This window comes from Sardina pilchardus, chromosome 13, assembly GCF_963854185.1.
Source record: "Sardina pilchardus chromosome 13, fSarPil1.1, whole genome shotgun sequence".
NCBI lineage: Eukaryota > Metazoa > Chordata > Actinopteri > Clupeiformes > Clupeidae > Sardina > Sardina pilchardus.
Genome location: NC_085006.1, coordinates 33,669,038 through 33,686,537, shown reverse-complemented (window position 1 = coordinate 33,686,537; position 17,500 = coordinate 33,669,038). Strand labels below are relative to the sequence as shown.

General features: G+C 43.6%; 3 protein-coding genes across 6 annotated transcripts in view; 2 read left to right on the top strand and 1 right to left on the bottom strand.

The window, feature by feature from the left end:
• The window catches only part of numa1 (nuclear mitotic apparatus protein 1), a 42,843-nt gene extending 37,973 nt beyond the window's left edge, over window positions 1-4,870 (top strand). The window contains exon 22 of the mRNA XM_062552058.1: window positions 4,753-4,870. Coding sequence (XP_062408042.1) covers window positions 4,753-4,764 — 12 coding nt within the window. The 3' untranslated portion in view covers window positions 4,765-4,870. The remainder of the gene's footprint in view (window positions 1-4,752) is intronic.
• Window positions 4,871-6,987: 2,117 nt separating this feature from the next.
• Window positions 6,988-11,467, bottom strand: LOC134099269 (uncharacterized). The gene is made up of 3 exons (XM_062552057.1): window positions 11,459-11,467; window positions 7,367-7,711; window positions 6,988-7,032 (listed from the first exon to the last, which is right to left on the bottom strand). The coding sequence occupies exons 1-3, from the start codon at window positions 11,465-11,467 to the stop codon at window positions 6,988-6,990; spliced, it is 399 nt and encodes a 132-aa protein (XP_062408041.1).
• Window positions 9,571-17,500, top strand: part of LOC134100196 (NACHT, LRR and PYD domains-containing protein 12-like) — a 29,018-nt gene continuing 21,088 nt past the window's right edge. For 2 of the 4 annotated variants that reach the window (XM_062553264.1, XM_062553261.1), the window contains exons 1-5: window positions 9,571-9,866; window positions 12,057-12,155; window positions 13,291-13,404; window positions 16,299-16,364; window positions 16,961-17,500. The exon at window positions 16,961-17,500 is cut by the window's right edge and continues 1,308 nt beyond it. In XM_062553264.1, the coding sequence (XP_062409248.1) occupies window positions 12,058-12,155; window positions 13,291-13,404; window positions 16,299-16,364; window positions 16,961-17,500 (818 nt within the window). In that variant the 5' untranslated portion in view covers window positions 9,571-9,866; window position 12,057. The remainder of the gene's footprint in view (window positions 9,867-12,056; window positions 12,156-13,290; window positions 13,405-16,298; window positions 16,365-16,960) is intronic. The other 2 variants (XM_062553263.1, XM_062553262.1) reach the window with 2 other exon arrangements.

Below are 17,500 nucleotides of genomic sequence, written 5' to 3'. Positions count from 1 at the left end.
GGTGAAGGCTGCCCTTTATCTGTATGCAATGCGGGCTAGAATTGCGAAACATTATTGGCTAATTCTTGTCATTGACACTTCTCTGGGCCAATTGGAGTCTTAGCACTTGCTTCAGCCAAGTTGACGTTTGGAGACGCCTGGCTACCGCGCGAGTCAGTTTTGTCAGGGACGACACGCGTGTTCGGTTCGCAAATATGAACGTAAAACGGCCCCTTCTAAGTGCATTTATTTCTTGGACCGAACGCCGTGGAGTCCATTATCCCACTTATTCCACTGTTAGGCTACCATTTGTTTTGTGTTAATTTCCTGTTATGATGTAAACGTTTAAACAGAGACGGTGTGACAATCTTTGGTTTAAATCGCTAAAAATATGTTGTGGTGTTAGTAGAACAAGGCTACTTCTTTCCACCACTATCAACTAATTTCTAAACTTGCAGTACAAACTGCCGTTGCTAGTTCTTAATGGATGATTGCTATGGTCAAAAGCCAGTCAGCTCTATCTCTTTTCTATGAACCTTAGCTTTGAAACATCGCTATTTTAATTGCACTCCAACTAGCTAAAATAACCACCGTCCTGTGCGACAATGTCTACAGCTTGGATGCAACGTGACCGTTCATTTAAACTTCACAACGAGTTTGCCAAATTAATGCTGCATTCACGTGCTATGGAAAAGATGGTATTTTCCATTTGTGACCTGGTAGTTACCAGTGTGTTGTGTTCAAGTGCTTTGTTGACGTACTGTTAGGAAATGAGTAAATTACCTGTCACTCATCACTAGCTAGCATATAGCTCTGGGTAGGCAATACCAAACCATAACAGCTTTTTAAAAATGTACACTGAGTGTCAAAGCATTATATTACAATTGTCAATGACACAACATTGTATAGGCTGCAAAAAACATCTGCTAACAGTTAGCAAACAATGTTTAGTAGTAAACAATGCTATCATTCACAACTCTTCCGTTGCTCTCCGCCATGTTGAAAATGTCAAAGGTTATCTCATCTCGGCAACTCGTCCATCAAAATATTCTACGAGTTGCCCAGTGGAAAATACCACATGAGATGGTGTTCATGTGCATTTTTGACCTCGGCTTTTGGAATTTACCATAATTACCATAGCACATGAAGGCACCATAATAGGCTATTCCAGTGTGATACGGCCAACAAATTGGATCTAGGTCATAGGTGTACAAATAACATTTAATGCACCCTCTGTAGAACGCAGGACGCGCATTGATATGCATTGAGCTCAATGAGCATCAAATAGGCTAACTGGAAAAAACACCATGCAATATCTAGCTATGGTGAAGAAGGGTATGACGATGTGGGGCTATTTTAATTCCTAAAGCCAAGGGAACTTTATCAGGATGCATAGTATCCTGGATCCATGAAATAGCTGGCCTTTAAAAATAAAAACATAGGCATATTTAAAAAAAATCCTCCTGCATGGGAATTGACATAGGGGTCAAAACAGGCCTACTGACTGTATGCCCCCTGTATTTAAGGAAGAAAATGTATTTATTTACGATACATTCTTCATTTTTAAGAAAATCCTTGATATCTACTCATTTTTTTTAATTAAGGCATGAAGATGATTTTCTATTCCTCTTTTTAGTCAACTTAAGCATGGGTTCAAATATGTATTCTCCCCTGTGTGTGTATGTTTGTGTTTACATACATCATACATGTATATGTATTATAGGCTATATAATAATATATATAGTAATATAAAAAAAAAACGAGCAGTTTTCTTTATATGCCCCCCCCCCCCCCCCCCCCCCGTCGGACACTGTCACCTTTTTTACGCTGACGGGTTTGCAGGTCTGATTTACTCTTTTTGTTTCATAAACGGATTACAACTAGAAGTCACGTTACTTTACCCTTTGACGTTACTCACCGTAGCATGGTTTGTTCATTAGCCTGGTTAGCGTTGACCTTTAGCACGTACTTCCAGCTCTTCATTGGAGTAGGAGCACGACATAATTACCCAACAACTCAATTACCCAACCACCCAACAACTCAATTGCCCAACAACTCAATTACCCTAACGTGAAGGTATTCACCACGCGGTTTACTCAATTACCCTAACGTAAAGGACCTCAATGCATATTATACGGAAGCCATTTCACTAACTTTCCAATGTGGACTAAGGTATAATTTTTCCGTGCACAGAGATATAATCATTACAGTGCACCCAACATGATTACTCTAGCAACTATCATATCAACCAATTTATTTGCCATAGCAACCAACAAATGTACCAAGCAACACCCTAGCAGCCATCTTTTTACCCTAGCAACCAACGACGAACCTGATTCCCCTGGTAACCATCATAGCAACAGCTTTATTTAGCATAGCAACCAGGTGTGTGTTTTGTGTATGGATGACTTGGTGTGGATGTGTGTGTTTGTGTATGGATGACTTGGTGTGGATGTGTGTGTTTGTGTGTGGATGATTTGGTGTGGATGTGTGTGTTTGTGTAATATGTGTGTGGATGTGTGTGTTTGTGTATGGATGACTTGGTGTGGATGTGTGTGTTTGTGTATGGATGACTTGGTGTGGATGTGTGTGTTTGTGTATGGACGATTTGGTGTGGATGTGTGTGTTTGTGTATGGATGATTTGGTGTGGATGTGTGTGTTTGTGTATGGATGACTTGGTGTGGATGTGTGTGTTTGTGTATGGATGATTTGGTGTGGATGTGTGTGTGTGTGTATGGATGATTTGGTGTGGATGTGTGTGTTTGTGTATGGATGATTTGGTGTGGATGTGTGTGTGTGTGTATGGATGACTTGGTGTGGATGTGTGTGTTTGTGTATGGATGATTTGGTGTGGATGGTTGTGTGTGTGTATGGATGATTTGGTGTGGATGTGTGTGTGTGTGTATGGATGACTTGGTGTGGATGTGTGTGTTTGTGTATGGATGATTTGGTGTGGATGTGTGTGTGTGTGTATGGATGACTTGGTGTGGATGTGTGTGTTTGTGTATGGATGATTTGGTGTGGATGGTTGTGTGTGTGTATGGATGATTTGGTGTGGATGTGTGTGTGTGTGTATGGATGACTTGGTGTGGATGGTTGTGTGTGTGTATGGATGATTTGGTGTGGATGTGTGTGTGTGTGTATGGATGACTTGGTGTGGATGTGTGTGTTTGTGTATGGATGATTTGGTGTGGATGTGTGTGTGTGTGTATGGATGACTTGGTGTGGATGTGTGTGTTTGTGTATGGATGATTTGGTGTGGATGTGTGTGTGTGTGTGTGTATGGATGATTTGGTGTGGATGGTTGTGTGTGTGTGTATGGATGATTTGGTGTGGATGTGTGTGTGTGTGTATGGATGACTTGGTGTGGATGTGTGTGTGTGTGTATGGATGATTTGGTGTGGATGGTTGTGTGTGTGTATGGATGACTTGGTGTGGATGTGTGTGTGTGTGTGTATGGATGATTTGGTGTGGATGTGTGTGTGTGTGTATGGATGATTTGGTGTGGATGTGTGTGTTCAGAGACACAGAGAGCACATGCATGTGTGTTAAGTTGTATATTTTTACATTTCTTCAGGAGGACCAGTGAAAAAAAAAAGGTTTAAACTTAATTTCTCAGGTCAACACTCATTCTTCCTCCCACTCTCTCACTGTGTGTGTGACTTGCACATACACCTTTCCACAAACACATACTCCCTCACACACACACACACACACACACACACACACACACACACACACGGGACGTTCCGATCCATCTTTCCTCTACATCTGGGGGGGCAGCATGAATGTAGAGCCCACACACAAGGAGCAGACCTCTGAGATTGGACACACACACACACACACACACACCAAGCGCACGCGCACACCAAGCGTACATGCACGCGCGCACACACACACATACACACACAGACACGCGCACACACACACCAAGCACACACTCTCTCTCACTCACACACACGCACGCACACACACACCAAGCACACTCTCTCTCACGCACGCACGCACACACACACACACACAAACACACACATCAAGCACGCACACATCAAGCACTCTCTCTCACTCACACACACACACGCACACACACACCAAGCACACTCTCTCTCGCACGCACGCATGCGCACACACACACGCACGCACGCGCACATCAAGCGCACACGCACGCGCACACCAAGCGTACATGCACACGCACACACACACTAAGCAAACACACACACACATACACACAGACACGCGCACGCACACACACCAAGCACACACTCTCTCTCACTCACACACACGCACGCACACACACACCAAGCACACTCTCTCTCACGCACGCACGCAGGCACGCACGCATGCACGCACACACACACACACACACACACACACACACACACACACACACACACACACATCAAGCACGTACGCACACGCACACATCAAGCGCACGCACACGCACACACGCACACGCACACATCAAGCGCACACGCACACACACATCAAGCAAGCACGCACGCACGCGCACACGCTCTCACACACCCACACACACGCACACATCAAGCGCGCACGCGCACACACACATACACACACACACACACACACACTTTCACTGAAACTCTCTGTTCCCTCACTCCTTTTCTATCACACGCTCACGGTGTCTTTATTTCGCAGTGTGTTTTTGACCTGTCACACACACACACACACACACACACACACACACACACACACACAGTGATGTTTACATGGTGTTGAAGACGCTAATCTCTCTCCTTTCTCTCTTTCTGTAGATCATGCTTTAAGAAGACGGATTTTACCTGTTTTTGTATGTTATCGTCCTGTATTTTTATTGTAATTATGTCATTCAATTTACTTTATTTCAATTCAATAAAAATCATTTATAAATAAGTGTGTAAATTTGAAGTATGTTCCTTCAATAAAGATAATTTGTAAATTAGTGTGTGTGTGCACGCAGGGATGGGCAAAAATACATGTATTAAATGTAGAATGTATTTTTTAATAAAATGCCTTCTAAATAAAACACAAAAAATCAGTATCCACATTAGCGATATCTGTTTCATTTATATGTTCACCTGGAGCGTCTTGACGGCGAGCTATATATCTTGACGGCGAGCTATATGTTCACCTGGAGCATCTTGACGGGGAGCTATATGTCTTGACGGGGAGCTATATGTCTTGACGGCGAGCTATATGTCTTGACGGCGAGCTATATGTCTTGACGGCGAGCTATATGTCTTGACGGCGAGCTATATGTTCACCTGGAGCATCTTGACGGCGAGCTATATGTTCACCTGGAGCATCTTGACGGCGAGCTATATGTTCATCTGGAGCGGCTTGACGGCGAGCTATATGTCTTGACGGCGAGCTATATGTTCACCTGGAGCATCTTGACGGCGAGCTATATGTTCATCTGGAGCGGCTTGACGGCGAGCTATATGTCTTGACGGCGAGCTATATGTTCACCTGGAGCATCTTGACGGCGAGCTATATGTTCACCTGGAGCGTCTTGACGGCGAGCTATATGTCTTGACGGCGAGCTATATGTCTTGACGGCGAGCTATATGTTCATCTGGAGTGGCTTGACGGGGAGCTACGCAATGTTTTGAGTGATGCCCCATTTCTGATTTAATGGAATCAGTGACTCATACAAGACAGTTGCTCACTTGGATCCTATAAGAACATGGTGTTAGAACCACTCGGATCCTATTAGAACATGGGTTTAGAACCACTCGGATCCTATTACTGTAGAACATGGTGTTAGAACCACTCAGATCCTATTAGAACATGGTGTTAGAACCACTCGGATCCTGTTAGAACATGGTGTCAGAACCACTCAGAGCCTGTTAGAACATGGTGTCAGAACCACTCGGAGCCTGTTAGAACATGGTGTCAGAACCACTCGGAGCCTGTTAGAACATGAACACTCCTCTTGTTCTTGTGCCTGAGGTCATCGGGTCTGATGTTGGTGCTGCTGCACTCTCCCCTGTAGGTTGATAGTTGATGCTTTGGCTTTGATCATCCTGACCGTAGAGAGCTCACACACACACTCACACACACACACACACACACACACACACACACACACACACAGCCTGATGCTTTGGCTTTGAGCATCCTGACCGTAGAGAGCTCACACACACACTCACACACACACACACACAGCCTGATGCTTTGGGTTTGAGCATCCTGACCGTAGAGAGCTCACACACACACACACACACACAGCCTGATGCTTTGGCTTTGAGCATCCTGACCGTAGAGAGCTCTCTCACACACACACACACACACACACACACACACACACACACAGCCTGATGCTTTGGGTTTGAGCATCCTGACCGTAGAGAGCTCACACACACACACACACACACAGCCTGATGCTTTGGCTTTGAGCATCCTGACCGTAGAGAGCTCTCTCACACACACACACACACACACACACACACACACACACACAGCCTGATGCTTTGGCTTTGAGCATCCTGACCGTAGAGAGCTCACGCCTCACTATGGCTATTGGCTAGACAATATGCTAACGGTTACCGCTGAGCTGTCGTGCTCTCATTTTCTTGTTTGCAGTTGAGCCAGCCAGCCAAATGTTCCTTTGTCTTAAGCAGGTGTACTTTAGAGTCATCATTAAGTAGCAAAATGACAAAGAAATGCATATAACATATATTATCACGATTAACTTCACAAACATATTATTCGCATTTTCACTTGTGTGCATCAAAGTTATTTCACAGAAACATAGAAGTGTCAAACAGGACAGCTGTGCCTGCACCTGCAAAGATAACATTTAACTGGAGATGGTCAGGGAGTTTTCGACCAAGGTCATGCTGACGTGTTTTGTGTTTTGCTTTTCTCTAATAAAAGGACCCTCTTTGACTCGCGAGGTCAGAGAGTGTTTTGGAGAGGGGAGAACTCCTCTCTGAGCTCTCTCTCCTCTCGGAATTCTCCCCTCTCGGAATTCTCCCCTCTCGGCCGGGAGTCGTTGCTGAAAGCTACTACGTGTTGGGGTTCTTGTGTCTTGTAATATTGGGAAGATTTTCCTGACACAAAACAATCGGGTCAGTAGGAATTAGACATCCTATCACATCAGATATTATTGATGCAGTTTTATGCCAGAACAGATGCACCTGTTCACACCCCCAGACCACATGTCATGCAGGAAAGTTCCGGTTTGTTCAGGGTGACAGAAGGTACAATAGGGAGTGGAAGTGGCTTTAGAGATCTCTTCTGAGGAGTCCAATACGTCCTATGACATACAGTATGTTGAAGCAGATGCACTTTAGAGATGCATCTCTTCTGAGGAGTCCAATACGTCCTATGACATACAGTATGTTGAAGCAGATGCATCTCTTCTATAGGTCCTATGGCATATACAGAAGTGGATCCACTGGTGATTTGGGCTCCTGGAGCAGCGGAATATGTTGTCCCAATCTGCGTCCCAAACTGCGTCCCAATCTGCGTCCCAAACTGCGTCCCAATCTGCGTCCCAAACTGCGTCCCAAACTGCGTCCCAATCTGCGTCCCAAACTGCGTCCCAAACTGCGTCCCAATCTGCGTCCCAAACTGCGTCCCAATCTGCGTCCCAATCTGCGTCCCAAACTGCGTCCCAATCTGCGTCCCAAACTGCGTCCCAATCTGCGTCCCAAACTGCGTCCCAATCTGCGTCTCAATCTGCGTCCCAAACTGCGTCCCAAACTGCGTCCCAAACTGCGTCCCAATCTGCGTCCCAATCCACTGTGTTCCCCTCAGGGTTCAGCTCCAGCTCCCATTTCCACTACTGGGAGCTCTCCTGTGGAGGCTGCATTAATGTGACATAAAACAGACACACACACACACACACACACACACACACACATACTATAACTCACAGACACTATTACTCTCACAGAGAAATAATGATTTAAAAAAAAAAAAAAAAACATTTAATGACGGGGTGCGTCTCCAGACCATCTCCCCATGGCACTCCAGAACATGTTAGGGCTGATATTCAACAGAGAGAAAAGTCAAATGGTGTCTCTCGCTGTGTGTGTGTGTGTGTGTGTGTGAAAGAGTATGTGTATAGCTACACATGTTAGGGCTGATCTCCAGCAGAGAGAAAAGTGAAATGATGTCCAACACACCTTTGTGTTTGAATAGATCAAGAGTGTAAACACCTCCGTCAGTCCACTGTTTACAAGCAAAGGGTTTGTTGCTAGACATGAGGTGTGTATTGTGCCATATCGGGGTGCTCAGATGACACTTACTGGTTATGAGTAGGTGCTCCTCCATCTGCTTAAAGTCATTCAATGTGTTGGTGATAATTGGGCCATGGGTTAGTACTGTACCTGCTGATCTAGACCAGAGTAATCTACCTGCTCTTCCACCGAAGTCTCTCTGTGTGTGTGTGTGTGTGTGTGTCTGTGTGAAAGAGTATGTGTATAGCTACATATACAGAATCGGAATGAAATGCCATTTTGCTGTCTTACTGAAGGCTGGAGAAATGTAACTCTGGACAATGTGTTATTTATATTCGTAAATACAACTTTGTTTAAAAGTTGAATGTGTATGTGTGTGTTTGTAGGTATGTGTGTGTTAAGTGAAGGCAGCACCTTCCCATAGACAATTAATGAGGCAGCATATTTATTTCTGTGCAGCTCAAAGGCTCACTGGCTGCAATACAGCTAATTCAGTGCATCATGCTGCCATCTAGTGGTCATGATAAGCCACGACTACAATCCAAGGTAAAGATTTACGTAGGCCCATGTTGCTCATGTTCCCTTGGATACTTGCCTGACAGAATTCAGATGAAGAGAAGACAACTGAAATGTCAGGGCACAGTATAAAACACTTTAGCTTGTCAGGGCACAGTATAAAACACTTTAGTTTGTCAGGGCACCGTATAAAGCACTTTAGTTTGTCAGGGCACAGTATAAAACACTTTAGTTTGTCAGGGCACAGTATAAAACACTTTAGTTTGTGCTCATGTTATGATTTGTTTTTCATGTAGGAGTTAATTAGGCTCCGGTTGATCGAAATCCATCCGTTACTTCTTGAGTTATCTTGCTAACAAACAGAAAAACCCAGATATGAAAACATAACCTCCTTGGTGGAGGTAAACATAGTACATATAGTATAGAATAGAATATTATATAGAATAGTATTTTATAAGAGGTAGAAGGGTCCTCATCGAACATGTAATACAGTGTTTATACGGTGCTGGCCACAAGGGGGCGCCCCTGCTACTCAAACATGTAAAATTAGACGAAGCAGCCCAGGTTCTTTAGCCTGACTCTCGCCAGACCCTTGTAGTTCCACCATGCTCCACCAGAGGCGTTTCGCTGAAGCAGACAGCGAACTACTAGCCTGGCACGCCCTCCCAGTGACGCAACGCCTTCAGGCTTTTGCTGCTGGTCTGGTCAACTGCTCATTGAGAAGGATTTCTGAGTTCCCGAAATCTGCGGAACTGCCCCCTTTGGTCGAGAACCAATCAACTTTGAGCAGCTCCAACGGCTCTGGGTAGAGGCGTGTTCAAGACAGCGGAAATAGTGTTGTTATTGGTTTAAACTCGGCAATCCGCTTTCTGACATCTACCAGTAGCAAACCGAGGCACTTAAAGGAGGCGGGTCAACCAGCGCTGGCAAGAAACCGTGCTAGCACAGGCTGTTGGTCAGACTAAAGTCTCGCAGAGCCTTTGAAAGTCGATGGTAATCAGGCTAGCGAACTACAGGATCTGGCGAAAGTCAGGTTACAGGTTGTTCAGACCAGAAGTGAAACAGAAACTTGACTTCGGGCGTTTCTAGTAGCCTACTGTTGACAATTGGGAGACTGCCGTGGGGAGACTATTTGGGAGACTATGACAGAAATCAAAGGACTATCGCTAGTAAAAACGTCCCAGGTACGACAGCAATTAAACTTTAAAAGCACCAGCATGCACTATTAGGCGTTTTCAAGTCAATAACAGGACAGTTATGCATATAGTACGAAATTCGGTGTCGCGTCTGAATGACTGTGCCAAGATGAGTTTTAGGAAACGTTAGCAATCATCGTGATTCGTGAACACGGCTAATAACATGTGAGTAAACTGTGTTTAGGATTCTAGCGTTAGAGCATCCATTTGTCTGGGGGAAAGTAGGCTATAGCCCTATTCGCACGGGATTAGTATTACCTGTGGACCTTTGGTGATTTGTGATAATTGCGGAGAATGCCTGAGATCTTAGTCCCGTGCGAATGTGCCATGTCTGTAATTTGTGAAGTAAAAATTCCGCCGCAAATTACCTACTGTATTTCGCCAAACACAGACGTCCGGTGATAATACTAATCCCGTGCGAATCTGCATCTCAGTGATTGCTACTGCAATTGCATATCTTTTCTACTTTCTGCGTTGTTTTCGGACGTTAGCATACGACATATCCGGGTGTAATGTCAGTGAAAATAGAGTGATTTACAGACTTTGCTTATCCCGTGCGAATGCGCTGCAAGTAACACAGAGGTGGGGCGATAATTAGAAAATGACCAGAGGTCCACAGGTAATACTAATCCCGTGCGAATAGGGCTTATGGAGCCCACGTAGGGTCGGGAATTATAGGTCTACTGTAGGAATTTAGCTTGAGCTGTTATGATGGACGTGTGTGTGTGTGTGTGTGTGAGAGAGAGTGTGAGAGAGAGTGTGAGAGTGTGTGAGAGAGAGAGAGAGAGAGAGAAACACATTAGAGGCAGGTTTAGACTTGCTGCAGACAACGCGTTCGTGTTCGTAGGGGAGAGAGGGGTAAGGTGAGCTATACCCTTTTTCTAGGATAGGCCTACGGTAAACACATTTAATTCTATGACATTTTAAGGGGGAGGGGACCCTTTCCTAACATCTGTAGAGAAGGGAAGTACATGGGAAATTTGGTGAGAAAGATATTTGGAATAGCCTAATGTGTTTTTTTTTTTGCTCTCTGAGTGAATTCCATGTTTGTCCAGAAGTAAGATGATTTAGAGAAAACAAGAATAAAACAACATTTAGACACATTATATCTGAGATAGTGCCTTATAAGCTATTATATGAGGGTTAATAAAAATTACAAATCTTAGCCTAGCTTGTCATGAGAAGCATTTTCTTCCCGAAATGGTGCTATGGGGTAAGATGAGCCATAAGAGGTGGGGCAAGTTGAGCCACAAAAAGCCTCACAATATCATGCCTATATTTTAACATAAGGCTTTTAAATTGCAGTTGAGTTTATTTTTGATAAGGATTACAATATGATATTTTAACATACGAGAATAATGCACAATATTATATTTTAACATATTTTAACATATGAGAACAAGGTAATATGGTCCATGCATCAACTCTCCCTTTTAAACTTTAAATGGATTTTAAGATAAGCTTAAAGGCTGAATTGGTTGACATAGCTTTTACAGGTCATATTTCGTGTTATGAACAATGAATCTTTTACCTGAGTTTTTGCTTTGGCTTATTTTACCCCACACATTGGCTCATCTTACCCCGTGCATGGGGTAAGTTGAGCCACTTGACCACTTTTTTTCAAAAGGGCATATCACTGGGTCTATAAAATGTTTTCAATGTTTTTTTAGTCAAATAGTAGCAGGACACTTTGAAGTTTGATATGGTATGAAGATTGCAAAAAAAGTCATCTTTGACATGACGCTGTGATGAAAAATGTAAAAAGTGGCTCGTCTTACCCCTCTCTCCCTTATCATGACTGCCTCGCGTATTTTGTGGTCGTTTGGTGCGTCGGTCGTGCACGTCGTCGCAAGCGAACATGACGCGTCCTCGAGATGCAATACTGATAAGAAAGTTGGGGGCGATCACTCCAAAAAAATGTGACTGCAAGATGCATCATCTACATTGAAGCTGGGGGCAATCATGAGAGTAAACAATGGCACATGGCCACATCCACATCTGATGTTACTATAGTCTCCCCCTAGTGAAGACCTCCAGTTGGGTGCATAATGCTGCAGCGAGTCTGTACACAGGACACAGCAGGTCGCACACGGGCGCATACGCTTACGCTTGGTCTAACGGCAAGTATAATCCCAGCCTAACATGGCGGTGACATTAAGTTATTTTCTTATTCTCCAGGATGGCGGAAACTAGCTCTACACTCAACATGGAGAGTGATGAGTGTATGGGTCCAGCAAAAACCTCTGCAGGAGGAGACTCTTCTGCTGTAGGCCTACAGTAAGATTCAAATATGGTGTTTGTGTGTGTGTGTGTGTGTGTGTGTGTGCAGGTGGGAGCAGTGAGAGAATGTTCCCATGACAGTGTAGGTGATCCATGCTCATGGAAACCTTGACAAGTCGTCCCCCAGGCCTGGAGAAACTCCTGTTCACCTCAGAAGAAAGTTTTGGAAGTCATGACATTTCATGTTGTCATACTAGGCACAGAGTCACAGACTGTCTCCTTCCAGGCCATTTTGTCAGGACTTAAGTGTTTGAGTGTTTATTGAAGGAGAGCGCTTAATCTAGCTAGCTAGTTGAGCTCAGTGATTCTATGATTTTGTGAGAAGGCACTCTAAAGCAAGAATTCCCAATACCTTAAGGTACACCTTTAAAGGGATATTTCGCCATTTTTGGAAATAAGCTCATTGTCCACCTCCCCTCGAGCAAAACAATTGATATAATTTACCTTTTTCCTGTTCATCCAGCCATTTTGTGAGCGTGGCCATACAACTTTTAGCTTCAGCCTAGCATAGATCATTGAATTGGATTAGACCATTAGCATCTTGCCTGCTAGCATCATGCTTAAAAGTCACTATAAGATATCCGGTAATTTTCCCATTTAAAACGTGTCACTTATAAACATGATGCTAGAGGGCAAGATTCTACTGGTCTAATCCTATTCAATGATCTATGCTAGGCTGAAGCTAAAATCTGTATCGCCAGACTCACAGAATGGCTGGATGAACGGGAAAAGGTAAATTATATCAATTGTTTTCCTCGAGGGAAGGTGGAAAATATTAAAAAAATGTCAGAATATCCCTTTAACAAATATGGCTGCAATGTCATAATTACCCCAGCACACCAGTTTTTGCAGTGCCACAGTTTGAAAAGTTAACTGTTTTTAGATAATATAGCATCAATTTGTTTAGGGAAAGTAGGATATGGATGTTGGGATTAGTTAATTAGTTAATCTGTCTACCTATTTATTGACCTTTTGAGACAAGCGCCAAGGAAGGATGTTTTTATGATGGATGCATGTGTGTGTGTGTGTGTGTGTGTGTGAGAGAGAGAGAGAGAGAGAGAGAGAGAGAGAGAGAGAGAGAGAGAGAGAGATTAACAGACAAGGTTAGTGAAGTTCTTTTCTTATTCTCTAGGATGGAGGCAGATGGCTCTGAAAGCAGCTCTCACTCCTCTACACCCTCCAGGAAGAGTGATGAGTGTTTGGGTCAAGGAGAAACCTTCACACGAGGAGATTATTCTGCTGGACAGTAAGACTCAAACTCCAATAGCTATGATATGTGTTGTGTGTGAGTACGAGTGTAAGGTTAGCTACAGAAATAGTGAGAGATTGTTTTCATAGTGTGTGTGTGTGTGTGTGTGCGTGCGTGCGTGCGTGCGTGTGTTTGTGTTGTTTTTTTTTAACACATTTTTTTTTTTTTAACAACTGTTTTATTAGTCAGCAAATATTATAGAGTAAATAAAAAAAACTCAAAACACCAGATTCCTAAACTGGAATATGTCCTGCTTTAATTGCTGCTCTATGGCCATAAACTGTACATATTTAGCATGTAGACAACATATATAGTTATAGGTGTGCAACAGAGTGTGTGTGTGGTTATGGTATTTAGACCTGCAAACCTTATGAGGGGAAAAGGGTGAGATCGCTGGAGCACACAGAGGTTGAAGTTGCTTCTGTTTTATTTCTGAACGGTGAAGCTGAAGCACAAGTCCATGGGAGATAGAGCTGGTGTTGAGGTTACATAGAGTCCATGGGAGATAGAGCTGGTGTTGAGGTTACATAGAGTCCATGGGAGATAGAGCTGGTGTTGAGGTTACATAGAGTCCATGGGGGATAGAGCTGGTGTTGAGGTTACATAGAATCCATGGGGGATAGAGCTGGTGTTTCAACTGAGGTTACATAGAGTCCATGGGAGATAGAGCTGGTGTTTCAACTGAGGTTACATAGAGTCCATGGGAGATAGAGCTGGTGTTCCAACTGAGGTTACATAGAGTCCATGGGAGATAGAGCTGGTGTTTCAACTGAGGTTACATAGAGTCCATGGGAGATAGAGCTGGTGTTTCAACTGAGGTTACATAGAGTCCATGGGAGATAGAGCTGGTGTTTCAACTGAGGTTACATAGAGGCCATGGGAGATAGAGCTGGTGTTGAGGTTACATAGAGTCCATGGGAGATAGAGCTGGTGGCTCAACTGAGAAACAGGAGGGTGTTAACAATTCAGAAATGAAGAAACAAGCAACTGCAGTGTCTGTGTGCACCAGTGATCTCACTGCATGGACGGTCCTCACATGTAAAGCGCCAAATTGTTAATCAGAAGCATGGTGGAAATACCATTTTTTATTTTACTTAAACTTAACCTTATCTTGTGTTTTAATTAATGTCTTATAGCATAACATTTTGCCTTCATGCAGAGTGTGTGTAGTGTGTTGTTTAAAGTCTGTGTGTGTGTGTGTGTGTGTGTGTGTGTGTGTGTGTGTGTGTGTGTGTGTGTGTGTGTGTGCAGTAGTCGAGTTGTTAAAAAATGGCAGGGGGGATGGTGGATTTTAAAATGCACATCTAGTCTTGTGGGGGGTATCGGGTCCTCCCCCAGAAAACTTTTAATTTCTAAGATGCAATTTCCTGTATTCTAGTCCATTTAGCGTGACCTGCTGGACATCGGCAAATCCTAATATTCTTCCAATTCATGTACATTTTATGTGTCATTAACATTTTAGATCATGTCTGCGTCAAGTTGCTAAAATTGATCCCAGTTCAGAGTAACATTATCACTTAAATATACTAAATAACTTGGAAGTTTACCATTTATCAGATCTGAAATAGTGAACCAGACATCAATTAAATAATGCATTCAACAATTACTTTTTATAATTAGCCTACCAATCTAGCCAAGTTAAATGGAACCAACACAAAAATTGAGACTTTTTGTTTTCACTCTGGAATTCTACCACCATAGAGTGGAATAGAAACTTTAATTGCCACACAACAATGTTGGTGGGATTTTTTGTAGCTCAGTCTCAGTCTTACGTTCTCCCTTAAAAATGCAAAACAAAAGCATATTATTTTTGCCTAGGCTACCTGTTTAAAGAAAGATAAACTTGCTCTCGAATATATTCTCGTTCTTTTATTTATCTTAAATGTACAAGACGGACGCGTTTCGGCAAACAGCCATCCTCAGCGTCTTGCCTAGGCTACCTGCACAGCGGAATAATAATTCTAAAGATGAACAGATGTTCAGACGTTTGTCTCTTCAGCCACCTCGTCACATTGTCTATTTGCAGAACCGCACACTACAAAACTATTCTTTCGTGTGAGTGAGGAGTACAGCATGACATTCCCCTTAGTGAGTCATACGTGACCCATGCATTTGGCTGCCTCTTGAACAAACAGATACACATGCATTCAATACAACACTCTCAACAAGATGACCTAAAGTTGGACAACATTGCGTTATCTCGCCATGAGCCGCTACGGTAGCCTATCCTTTATGGCAAGTTTGTTCAGAAACAGCTGGAGTGAACACCTAGCTCTCGCTAGCGGGCTATAGGTACCTTCACTTAGCAAACAAGGGAGACTGGGCGTTTCAGGTTTGAGTATAAATGTACTCTTTCTAATTCATCTACTTTTTGTCCTTTTAATAAAGCCGACGTCCCTTAGATCCAACTTTGCTTGTCGCTTGGCCATGATGCTGCTGAATGAAATCGCCTGTCGTGCGCATAGACAGTAAAGAAGGTTGCATGCTCCTATATGTCGCTGATTGCCGTGACAATAGGAGGAGCATGCCCCTCGTCCATAGTAGGCTATTTTAGCCTCGATGTGCGCAAAAGCTAAATGTTGAAAATTAAATAGTGGTGATATTTCCACAATCATTGAAAAAAATACAGGGGATGGGGAGGGGGATGGCCGTTTCAGAGGGGGGATGATTTTGACCATATCAATTCCAAAGGGGGATGCCATCCCCCCTCATCTCGACTACTGTGTGTGTGTGTGTGTGTGTGTGTGTGTGTGTGTGTGTGTGTGTGTGTGTGTGTGTGTGTGTGAGAGAGAGAGAGAGAGAGAGAGAGAGAGAGAGAGAGCACGAGAGTCAGAGATGTGCTCCCTCAGAGTGAGATGTGAAAACTCACAGGAGTCCTGTTGTGTTAACAGTGTCCAGCAGGGGGCATCAGGCGCACAGTCCAAGAGGACAGACGAGACCGAGGACTCAGCACACAGGTGAGATTATGGATGATAATCTGCCAAGCGTCAGCACAATCCTTTAGAAACCATCTCTGCAGCTCAGGCTGGATTTGATGTTAGAAACCCTCTGTCCCTCTAGGTCCCTATAATGCCATATCAGCACTGTGCGTTATGTGTTCCTGTAGTAATTATGTTATTTATTCTGTTTATGTATGAATGTGAGGGAATATACTTATATTATAAAGGAACTCTGCTGTGTCAGTAATGTGCAGTCAGTCATCAATCATCTCCTCATGATCCACTTGCTGCCCATTCTGCAAATACATTGTAAAAAAAAAACAATTTAAAAATGACACCAAAAATGAATAAATATTTCTGTGGGCCAGCTCGTAGTTTGTAGGGTCACTCACTCAATCCAGCCGTCATCAACTTAACACTGTAACACTTTTGTCATTCTATTTAGCTTCATTCATTTTCAGTTAGCATAGACTGCACTTTATATCAAGAGGAAATGACATTACTGTGATGTTTAGGACATGATCGCTCACTGTTGATTATGCATGAACATTATCCCCAGGTGTTGCATGATGATGTTCATGTGTGTGTTTTGTGTGATTCTGTCATTGATCCAGATGGACACCAGAGGAGGCAGAGATCCACGAGAAACTCAGATCCACTCTGAAGAGCAAGTTTGAGCAGCTGGTTGAGGGAGTACCCAATCAGGGAGACCCCAGACTCCTCCAAGAGATCTACACAGACCTCTACGTCACAGAGGGGGGAGGAGGAGGGGTCAATTATGAGCATGAGGTCAGACAGATAGAGAGGGCATCCTGGAGAAGAGTAGCACAGGACAGACCAATCAAATGCAGTGACATCTTCAAACGCTTACTGGAGGAGGAAAGACGCTTCCTGGAAGAAGAGAGAAAAAAGGAGCCCCTTCACAAACAACACAGACCCATCAGAACAGTGCTGACTAAGGGAGTGGCCGGCATTGGAAAAACAGTCTCTGTGCAGAAGTTCATTCTGGACTGGGCTGAAGGAACAACCAATCAGGAAGTCCACTTCATATTTCCTCTTCCTTTCCGAGAGCTGAACCTGATGAAGGAGAAGAAACTCAGTCTGGTGGAGCTCATTCAAGTTTTTTTCCCAGAAGTAAATGACCCAAGAATCTT